The sequence below is a fragment of the Lagenorhynchus albirostris genome, chromosome 16, assembly GCF_949774975.1.
Source record: "Lagenorhynchus albirostris chromosome 16, mLagAlb1.1, whole genome shotgun sequence".
Taxonomy (NCBI): domain Eukaryota; kingdom Metazoa; phylum Chordata; class Mammalia; order Artiodactyla; family Delphinidae; genus Lagenorhynchus; species Lagenorhynchus albirostris.
In genome coordinates, this window is record NC_083110.1 from 59,058,460 (window position 1) to 59,069,794 (window position 11,335).

The 11,335-nt window shown below is 54.2% G+C and overlaps 1 protein-coding gene across 1 annotated transcript; it reads right to left on the bottom strand.

Moving 5' to 3' along the window:
* Positions 1 to 1,608: 1,608 nt before the first annotated feature.
* CALHM3 (calcium homeostasis modulator 3) lies at positions 1,609 to 10,513 on the bottom strand. Its single transcript, XM_060126562.1, is given in 5 exon segments — positions 1,609 to 2,205; positions 4,875 to 5,092; positions 5,095 to 5,126; positions 7,088 to 7,502; positions 10,329 to 10,513. Coding segments are annotated over 4 exon segments (1,053 nt in total). The 5' UTR covers positions 7,375 to 7,502; positions 10,329 to 10,513; the 3' UTR covers positions 1,609 to 1,689.
* Positions 10,514 to 11,335: the final 822 nt, after the last annotated feature.

Below are 11,335 nucleotides of genomic sequence, written 5' to 3' on the forward strand. Positions count from 1 at the left end.
GGACCAGAAAAGCGTGGGGTGAACCCAAGTCTGTGCCCACCAAGCACAATAACAGGAAGCGTGTGTGTGTGTGTGTGTGTGTGTGTGAGTGTGTGTGTGTGTGTGTGGTGAGTGAGTCATCAGAGAGGGGCAGAGACCCAGAGGAGCTCACAGGCTAGATCTCCCCCAACGCTTCCGGTTTGGGCTGCTAGAGCTTGAGTGGCAGTTCTTCCAGCAACATTTAACCCTGGTGTTTCAAGGGTCTTCATCCCTGAGTCAGACCCCACACCCACACTTGGCCCAGAGGTTCTTTTTTTTTTGCGGTATGCGGGCCTCTCACTGTTGTGGCCTCTCCCGTTGTGGAGCACAGGCTCCGGACGCGCAGGCTCAGCGGCCATGGCCCACGGGCCCAGCTTCTCCGCGGCATGTGAGATCCTTCTGGACCGGGGCATGAACCCGTGTCCCCTGCATCGGCAGGCGGACTCTCAACCACTGCGTCACCAGGGAAGCCCGGCCCAGAGATTCTTAAACACTGGAATCTGCAGAGCCACCTGGGGTTCCTGTTCAGTGTGGAGATGTCTAGGGCTGCCTAGATACCTAATTTGCACCCTGATTTGCAGATCTGGTCCATACACTGTATCCCTGGGGAAATCCTTACCAGGATGCCAGCTTCTTGCTGAGGGCAGTGGGTAGATACCCCTGGAATGCCTGGTGAACGAGGCAGCCTTAGAAAGAGAGGCTAAGCTCAGGGGTCAGGCTGCAGGTGGTGGGGAGGGTGGTGAGTAGAAGGGTGAGGGAGGAAGCATCTGCTAGCTGGCGGTGAGCAGAAGGCTGGGCTGACAATGCAACTGCATCTTAAAGGGCTGCTCAACCTTAGTGGGCTAGGAGTAGAATTGCTGGGACTTGGGAAGATGGGAGCTGGAAGGATCAGCCCCCTTGACATTCAAAAACAGAAAAATCCCCTTGCCAGGAATATATAAAACTATTCATCGGCGGTAGTCAGCAAGAGGCACTAATTAGTACTTTTAAGAGGAACTCAGCAAGTGCGGCTTGCTGAGCTCGCTCAGAGAACCTTGCTGGAGGCTGCAGGAAACCCAACCAGAGCACTGAAAACAAACACACACACCAACAGTCTAGAGGGGAGACTAACGTAGTAGCTCAGAGCAGACTCTAGAGCCGACGTCCCGGGATAAAGTTCCAGCTCTTACATGGGTTACCTCAGGCATTTTATGCCTCAGTTTTCTCCTCGAAAAAATGGGACTAATAATCATCCTACTTCATTAGATTATCATAAAGATTAAATGAATTCTATATGGAATAGAGTAATGACTGGCACATACTAAGCACCACATAAGCATGTGCTATTGTCGTGATTATTATTTTAAATGTAGAATCTGGACATCTAGGACCCAGAACCCATGGCAGATCTATTTAGACTCTTGCTACTCAACATTTGGTTCACTGACCAGAAGCATCAGTATCACCTGGGAGCTTGTTAGAAATGCAGTCTTAGCCCCAGTCCTGGATGGACTGAATCAGAATCTGCATTTAACAAGAGCCCAGTGAGCACACTGAAGTTCGTGCAGCACAGCTTTAGAGCACACAGGGGGCCACACCCAGAAACTCGGCCAGAGATTGGGCTATTTTGGGGAGGGAGGCCAAGAGGGGTTAGGTTGCCCTGCCTTGGGCTCCCCATAGCCTGGAAAGCCCTCAGACCCTTGTCAGAGCGGGCATTTTACGTGGGGACACGGCCAGGGTCCTTACACGTCGGTGTGCTGGGGCGGCCTGGTGCCTGGGGCCACCCCCCCAGAGTCCAGGAGATGCCGTGAGGTCAAGTGGTGGTTTGCTGGAGTACCAGGTGCTCAGGAGGTGGTCCACCTTCTCCTGACTGAAGATTGCGCACAGGTGGGCTTTCCCGCTTCCACCGTCCAGGCCCTCGCAGGGCTCGGGCACCTCAGGAGTCTCCGGACCCCTGCCCGCGGAGGTCCGGCGCAGCCCCCGTGCCCGCGTCTCGCTCTGCATGCTGGTGAGGAAGTGCAGCACGCAGCGGTGTGCGAAGTCCCGCGCGTGCTCACAGCATGTCTCGTCGAAGAGCTTCTGCTCCAGGTCCACGTAGTTTCTCCAGTATCTGCGCTGCATGAGGACTGTCTGGTCGAAGCAGGGCCTCAAACAGCAGGCCAGGAAGGCCACGATGATCAGCAGCAGGGTGATACCCCAGGTGATGGCCTGGAGGGTGGGGAGCGCGAGGTTGAGTGTGGCGGGACACAGATATTGTACAATGTGGCAAGGATGTTCCAAAGTCTCTCCCTTTGTTTATCCCTTGCATCCTTTTTCAAATCTATCCATCTTCCCACTAAGTCATCCATCCTACCAACCACCTCCATCTGTCCTTCCTCCCATTTATTCTTTCATCCTTGCATCCATTTTCTATCCAACGATCTCTCCACCCATCTAGGCATCCATCCTCTTATCTGACTGTATATCTATCGTCTTTCTATCCAGCCATCCTCTCAACCACGCTTCCATCTGTCCATCATCCTCCTTCCTATCCAGCCATCTAGCCTCCAATCCATTCATGTTCCCATACTCTCATCCTTCCTTCCTTTTATCTATCCAACCATCCATCCACCTGCCATTCATCCCTCCAACTTTCCTCCTGAAGGGAACAAGAATATGTCACCCCAAAATATGCCTCTTTGACATAAAAATTATTTTGAGCTGAAGACAATTAAGAAGGAGCAACCTCCCCTTCTGCCTGAAGGCAGGATATAAATTCCCCTTTTGCTGGAGACAAACTCTCATCCGCCCAGAGACGGCAGCAGAGGAATCCGCAAACAAACCTCACTCCATTAGTTTCCTCCCATGTATTTATTTACCTTCCCACAGTTTCCACCCTTGGAAGCGTAAAACTGCTTTCCCTCGTGCTGACATTTCTCTACAATGGTATTGCTCATGGCTGAAGATGCTATATAAGCACACTTCTAAGCCACCGCTTTGAGTTACTCTTTCTTCTTCTTTTTTTTTTTTTTGAGTTATTCTTTGTTTTAGGTTTCTCCTGCATGATGATCACTGCACACAATAATAAACTGTTTTCCTCCTGTTAATCTGTCTTTTTATTAGTCTCAGCTGAAAACCTAAGGTGGGTGGAGGTCAAGTTTTGCCTCCTTTGCACTCCCATCCATTCATCCATCCATCCACCCATCACCTTTCATCTTTTTATTCGGTTCTTCATCCGTGCTTATATATGTGTATCCATCCCATCTATGCATCCATCCATCCTATATTTTGGGGAAGACACTGAGGACTCAGTCTTTGCTCTCACAGAGCTCACACTTTAGTGGAAGATACAATGAAATAGGTGATGAAAGGCTAAGCACCATGTTGAGGGATGTGTCGGGGGTTGTGGGAAATTAGAGGGGGGATACCCAACCTGAACTTGAGGGCTCAGATGACAGTGCGGTTGAGGCTGAGACCTGAAGGATGGCAATAGTTTACAGGATGTGAACAGGGAATACTGTTCCAGGCCAAGTGTGAGGAGAAGCTGGAAGCAATTCTCTGAGGCTGGAGACCCCACCTGGCCAGCCCCTCGCCCTCCCCTCTGCCCAGCCAAAGGTATTGAGACATTGCTTAAGAGCCGAGCAACCGTGTGGACCTGGAGCAGAGATATCACTCCTCTAAACAACAAAGACATATTTGAATCCTTGTCATTTGCAGATGTGGTTGCCAAAGCTCTCTCATTTGGCCTCTTACGAGGTCCTCCCTCCCCCCGACTCCAAATTTAAAATACCTGTGCGAGTATTTTACCTGGGGGGGCATTTAGTGTGACTGGTCATTTACAGCTGAGTCAGGACTGAAACCCTGGTCTGACTGAGGATTCTACACTCTTTCCAGGGAACTAGTGAGAGCCTACCATGTTTACATCCGTAGGAGACATCAAGGTGAGGAGACCAGACCTCCATTTACCTTGCAGGAGAAACTGAGGCCCAGAGGGGGAGGGACATGGCCAAGGTCACAGTCTGAAACAGAACCAGGTGTATCCTGAGCACTGGTCCTCTCTCTGCCACTCCACGGGCCTGCATCTGCCACAAGCCTGTCCTGGCACCCCAAAGGGCTGGGTTGTAGCTCCTGTGATGTTCTGCATGGGGTGGGTTCATGTAAACACTTTTTGGGGGGACACAGCCCAATCTGGGCTCTCGGGGTGGTGGAGGTGGAATCTGGAGCCTGGGCTGGGGGTGGGGCTGGGGTTTGTCCCCAGGATAATGGATTCTGTGCCCTGTGGGGAGCCGGACATCTGGGCAGCCTGCCTTGTAGGTGGATGAGAGGGTTTGGAGGAATGGCACTTCAGATCCCTGTCCGGCCTCTTACAAACTGTGACTTCGGCCTTGTGAACTAAAGTCTCAGAGACTCAGTTTCCTCATCTGCAAAATGGGATGATCATGATTGCATCCACCTCATAGGACTGTTTTGAGAATTAAATGAAGTAATGCATATGAAATGCTTAACACAGTGCCTGACACATATGTGCTTAATAAATGGTAATTAGTATATTTCTGAGGCGTGAGCAGAATGTGTGTATGGGGTGGTGGCAGGGTAGAGCAGTCTCTCTCCAGTGTTTTCCTGCCATCCAACTTGGGGATGAGCCTAGTGGACTCCCGGAGGGTATGAGCACCTGGCATCCACCCTGGGGTGAGTCCGCATTGATGGCGGAGTCCCCACTTCCTAAGGCCCGACACTGTCCTGTGTGTGAGTCACACTCCTCATCCCCCCAGGGACCACATGCTCCATGGTTGTGCCTGCAGCATTGGGAGGGGCCTCAGGAAACCATTTGTACCTCCAGGCCCCTCGGAACCAATGCAGGACACTTCCCAGGGCTGGGAGAGGACCACCCGAATTACCTGTGACAGGCACCGCAGGTAGCGAGACACTGCCTTCAGAGCGGGGCTGTCCCTGACCAGCTCATCTTCCTCGCAGGGCACCTTGGCCAGAAAGAGCTGCACCTGGCTGAGGGTCATGTTGGCAAAGTCTAGAAACTTGTCGGGGTCCACGGAGCTGCTGAAGGCACACACGAAGCACTTCCCATCGAGGAGAGCCAGCAGGATCCAGACAAGGGGGCGGCCAGTGCTCTCTGCAGCACAGAGAACATATACCTGGGAGCAGAGGAAGGAAGGGGGCACAAAGGGCAGCCGGAATTCAGCTGCAGCAGGAAGGCTACAGAGGAGATGCAAGGACGGATGTCCCAGGAGGGGGGATATCCCAGGTGTGATTGCACCAAAGGAAGGGCTACAGGTCCGAGCAGCAGAGGATAGGGAAGAAGCAGGGCTGAGGGTCCTGGGAGTCTCAGGACTGGAACACGGGGGAGCTGGTATTCTTCCTGCTCTAGCTTTGTAGCTGACTCTGTTGGTGCCCTGTCCCGGCCAGAGGCATCTAGAGCTTTGGTGGGTAGTTCCTATTCATATGGAGGGCCTGAGAGCTTCTGACCTCAACCACCTGCATGGCTCTGCCTGGAACTTTGGAGGAGTTTCTGCTCCCAGAGGTGCAGGCTGGAAGCGCTGGAGGGTTCATGTCCCCAAATCAACCTTCAATCCAAGAGGGCAGGGCCTGGTGGATAAGAACCCCAGCTTCCAGGACCCTCGGTGGGACGATTCTGAGGTGTGTTCTACCCACTTTCTTAGAGGGTCCCCAAAAGGACTGAGCCCAAGTTGCCTACATATTATCACATTCTTCCCAGAGGCTGCTTTTGGGGGGACCCTAAACTAAGAGGGTCCCGTGGAATAACCCTCCCAGAGACAGCACCTTAAACACCTCTCTGCAGTGTCTGGGAGCCGCCCTCTGACTGTCCCCAGGTGCCGCTTTTGACCCGCTCTGCCCGTCTAGTGGCCTGGATTTGGTGTTGGTCACAGGACAGGAGCCCAGTGGAGCTGTACCCACTAGACCCCAGAGGAAAAGGTAAGGGCACACTTAGTGAATGTGACCCTCCCTGCGTGGCTGAATCACAGGGAGCATGGAACCCCTGGGGAACATGAAACAGAGGTCACTTGTGCACGGAACGCAGATGTTTTTAACTTGGGTTGTATACAAAACATAAGATGGTGTGTGCTGGCTGGGTGTGTGTGTGCATGGCCAACGAATTATATGTTGCAGGCAGGGGTGGATCCAGCATTTTCTATGGGGGCAATGTGGTTAGAAGGTGGAACCCAGGACTTGTTATGAAGTTACATTACATACCCTTGAGAACACCTCAGTTGTCCACATCAAAGAATAAGAGAGAGGAGGAGATCGTGAGTGAGCTAAAACCCACCAAGCCCCTCCTGCCACTGCCCATGGATCTAGAGCACTTATTTTGTCTAAAACAGGGCAGCACTTGGGCTGTGTTTGAATCTGGCTTGGGCTGTGTTTGAATCTGAGCCTCTTCTTCGCTTTGGGAGTTCAGCCTAGTGAATCACCCTCTCTGTGCCTCAGGTCCCCCATCCTTAAAAATGGGTCCAAGACAGGAGCCAACCCAGGGCCGAGGTGAGAATTCGTAGGCGGTGCACACACAGGACTGGGCACAGAGCTTGGCTCCCTGTGGGCCAGGGAGCATTATGAGTCGCTGAACTCAATCAGCTGATCAGGGCACCGACCAGGTGCGAGGCTCTGAGGACACTGTGATACAGCAGGTGAGGTCCTTGCCCTCAGGGAGCTTGCAGGAGAGGGGATGCAGCCTTCAAGTCAATGATGCCTCTCGTACGGCAACACGGCTATGCACGTCATGGGACGGTCCTTCATGCATGTGGGGAGTTATAATCCATGGCCAGCATGACAGATGTGACCTGGATAATTCTTGGGAATCCTGTATCATTCATGCGTCTCCAGCACTGGGCATGGAAAGGTGACAGATGACAGGATCAGAAATATCTGTTTCCAGAGTGGAAACTGGCAGATCGGTCTCTGTGAACTGATGATGCCTTGGTATCATTTCCTAGGGGAAATGAGGGTGCCTATGGGGGTGGGTGGGGGAGTTCTGACAATACCCACGGGGGTCACTGGGATTTTGGCAGCTGGCGGTGCCTGTGTGGCTGGGAGAACCCCTGACAATGCCCACGGGGACCTGGGTGGCGAGGGACCGCACCTGCCGATGCCCGGGTCCTTCCTTCGGTGCCCCGCAGGCCGGCGCCTCTCCTCCACCATCACCACGGACTGCCGGTTGGCCAGGAGGCTGCAGAGGAAAAGGGCGGCTGGGGGCGTGAGCAGCTGGCCCAGGCCATAGAGGGCATTGCAGCGCGCCAGGCAGGGGCAGTTGAAGTCGAAGGAGGAGCACAGCTTGACTGTGACCGTGGCCAGCAGCAGGCAGATGCCGTTCATCACCGACTCGGAGCTGGACTGGAAGTGCTGGAGGAGCGCGCGGAATTTATCCATGGCCGGGCCTGGGTAGAGGGCAGCTGCGGGTGGCAGGCGAGGAGGTTTCAGCTGCCCTCCTGGTCAATGCCAGCCCCGCTGGGGGCGAGCCCGGGGCTGCGGGAGGTTCTTCCTTGTCTTCCAAGGGCCTGAGGGGACAAGGAGGAGGGGGGGTCTAGCCAAGGAGTGTAGGGCAGAGCAGGCTCTCTCCACCAAGGCCCCCTGGCCAGCCCGACTGCCCCCCCGCTGCTACTCCCCTCCTCTCTGGGGGGATGAGTCACTGCTCTGTGACCAGCCAGCCCAAAGCACCTCTAGGCAGATGGTCCCCACCCTGTTCCTCCATCCCTCCCCTCTTCAGGACTGGGATACTGATGCCTGACAGCTGCTGGGGCTTCCCGTGGGGGGGACAGGCAAATTCTGGGTGTGGTAAGGCCACGGCACTGATGGAGCCAATTACATTTTCTTGCCTTGGTTAGAAACATGACTTGGGGCTTCCCTGGTGGCGCAGTGGTTGAGTGGTTGAGAGTCTGCCTGCCAATGCAGGGGACACGGGTTCGTGTCCCGGTCCAGGAAGTGGGCCCGTGAGCCATGGCCGCTGAGCCTGCGCGTCCGGAGCCTGTGCTCTGCAACGGGAGAGGCCACACAGTGAGAGGCCCGCGGACCGCAAAACAAAACCCCAAAAAACAAAAAACCCAGGACTTGACTCAGCTGAGCCCAGGGAGATTTCACGTTGGCTTTCATGCTGGGAGGAACCACCAGGGGCGCCTTACCCTGCCCGAAGCCTTTCTGGAAGAGAAGTCTCTTGAGCAGAGTTTAAACCATGTTTCAGTGTTTGCCAGGGTCGTGGAACGGAAGGGCTTCCAGACAGAGAGTACCCTCTGGGCAAGGGCATGGAGGTGAGAAGCAGCCAGGTGTGGGTAGGCAGTTTGGGGTTGCTTGAATGTAGTGTCAGACAGGGGGTGTCGGGAGAGGGCACAGGGGGTGCTCACTGGGTGCCTGCACCCCTTTCCTCCACTTTATTCTGCTGCCCTTCAGCTCTGGCCACCAACTGGCCCAGGTCTCCCTAAAGCGCAGCTCCCATTACATCACTCTTGCACTCAAGTGTGACCAGGGCCCCCTCAGCTTCCTTAGCCTGGCGTTCAAGGCCCTCCTAACCATACCCAGACATGTCCTCCCATCTCCATGCCTCTGCTGATGCATCCTCCCCGCTGGAGAACCCGTGCCTCTTCCTCCCACCTGCTCTTCAAGAGGCAACTCCGATGCAGCTCTTTCACCGAGATGCCCCTGGTGACCTCAGCTCTGTGGGAACCTCTCCTCCCGCTTGGCCCTTGGAAAGGCCGCCCCAGCCTGCTGCTCCTCTCGCCCAGGTGTGGAGGTGGATCTCCCAGCTAGGACGGGAACTGCACCCACACCTGCCCGTCCCTGCAGCCTCCAGCAGGGTGCCAGGCAGACTGCAAGGGTGGCAGATGTTTGTTCCCTGTGACGTTGACACTCAGACCCCCTTTTTTCATCTCCAGCTCTGTCCTCTCTGCCCACTCCTTGACCTGTACCTGCCTCCCTGTCTGCTCCTAGGAGGTGAATGGAATGTAGGTCCTGCTCTTATCTCTGTCTCTCTCTTATCCTGTCCCTCTTTCATCTCTAACTCTACCTTTCTCTGTGTGTGTGACCCCCTGTGTCCCTCATTGTGTGTTTCTGAGTCTTTCTGTGTGTCCCTCTGTCTCTGTCCCTCTCTCTGTGCTGTGGCCTCTTCCTGTCTATCTTTCCCTCCTCTCACCTGCGGCCCGCCCTGTAGCACCCTTGTCTTACTGGCCCCCGGTCCTGACACTAGCAGCCTGGCTTGGGGAGAGGCGTGGAAGCAGCCACAGGAGCCCAGGCTCCGTTCCTGGGTCACAGATCCGTGGGCTTGGCCTGGAGCCTGGGCTGGGGGTGGGTGAGGCTCAGGTTCCTCCTCAATCTCCATCCCTCTGGCTCCCTCACTCCTAGCCCAGCGCTACCCTTGAACAAAGGAAAACCTCAGGGAGTGGATGGCCTTGACCCTACTGGCCCCTGCCCTGCTCCATCCAGCCTGGGCCAGTGGGCATGTGGGACTCCCAGGGATGCCATCAGCAATTCCTCAGACCCCAGGTCCTCACAGTCATGAGTGCCACTCCCCACCCCCAGCCCTCTGGAGCATGTGAGGTAAGCATCCTGCTGAATCCTTTCTGGCTCAGAGGCCCAGCAATGCCCTCCGGTCTCCACGGAGCCCGCCTGGACTGCAGCAGCTACACTGACCACCCCTCTTCCCGTATGCTCAAACAACTTTTAGAAAATGGAAATGTCGGCATCTTTTTTTTTCTGATTAAACACACCATTATGAAACATTGAAAAATATCTAATAAAAGTATATTATATAAAATATAATATACTAGATAAAATATCTAACATAAAATATATTATATATAATATATATTATATTAATATATATATAATATATTAGATAAAATATCTAATATAAAAGTATATATTGACTGCAACCCCCCAAGTCTCCGTGTCACTGCATCAGTGTGTGTCCTTCCAGACTTGTTGCTGCCCACACGGGCACGTGCTGGCTGACCTGCCTGGGAATCCTCGGGAGACAGCCAGGGATGCTGTGAGCAAAGCACTGGGTGCCCTGCTCGCCCAGGAGCCCTGGGGTTGCTGGGGGAGAGGCAGCTCAGGCTGCCTCTGGGACTCCCATCTGAGGCCAGTCTCTCTCTTCTCTTAACCTTCATGACACAGGGCTCACTGTGTTTCCGTTTCTCTGAGAGATGACAGCCCAGCAGCTTGAGGGACCCGTGGGACCTGCAAATGAATTTTGTGTAGATCACTTAGCCTGTATTTTAAGTCAGACCATCCCCAATGTGTCCTGCAAACTTCCTAAGTATCTGTGCAGTCTCCACTTCCGATGAGGTAGCAACAGACGGAAACCCGGCTCTTACATCTTATTTGTATCTTACCCAGTCCGTGTGCTAGTCCAGGTCCTGTGAAAGAGGATGACCTGTGTGAGGGAAAGTGGGGAGGGAGTGGGAGAGGGCGGGAGCGCCGTCAGAGGCAGCGAGTGTGGCTCTGCGGGGAGGAGTGGCGAGGGCATAATGGAGAAGCCCTTCAAGCCGCTCCCTGTCCTGGGCTCCTAGCTAGCAGGGAACCACCAGCACCGGCACAGCCCTGGCGCGGGTCCTGGAGAGGCGGGCCGTTTGTCCGAGAGGTCACACAGCCTGGTGGGGACAGGCCCAGGAAGGATGTGCTCCTCCTCTGTGCCTTCCAGCCTTAGTCACCCTCTGGGCTGCTGCCAGGAAATGGAGCTGTCCCGCCCAAGACCCTGCTTCTCAACCCTGAACCCCAGCGCTGCGCCCCCCACTGAGCACGGAGGGGAGAGAAATGGGCTGGGAGGGTCTGAGCACCCCTCTCTCCCATTCTACTCTCAGGGAGGGGAGGGTGGCCAAAGGGCCCCCAGCTGCTTCTAACCTAGGGATTTTTCCGGAAGAGAATGGACAGTGTTTCTGAGGGAACACTGAAGGAAACTGGGACAAGGTCTCTCCCAGGCCAGCCTGTTCACAGCTCCAACCTCTGGGAGGCGAGATGGCCCTGCCAGGTCAGCCTCGGTCTTGTGACTGCACTGGCCCTTGCTGGGTATTTACTGGAAAACATTCAAGCAAAGAAAAAGGCAAGAAGGAAGCCCACCACGACTTAAAGGGCTATTACCTCGCGGGGTGAGCAGGTGGCTTTACATTAAACAAAAATTCTGTATTTTCTAAATTGCCTATTTTATAATAATGATTTTTTAAATTTCCCAGTAAAAATCATAAGTATTTTTACTGGAAAAACTCACAGGGATTAAGGGACAAGGCAAAAGGAAGGAAGATCGTCTTTTGTTGCCCAGAGGCCAGGCCTGATATACAAGGAGAGGCAGAAATCGAAGAAAAATAGGAGAAAGGTTTATGTTACTCATGTGTGTGGAAAGAAT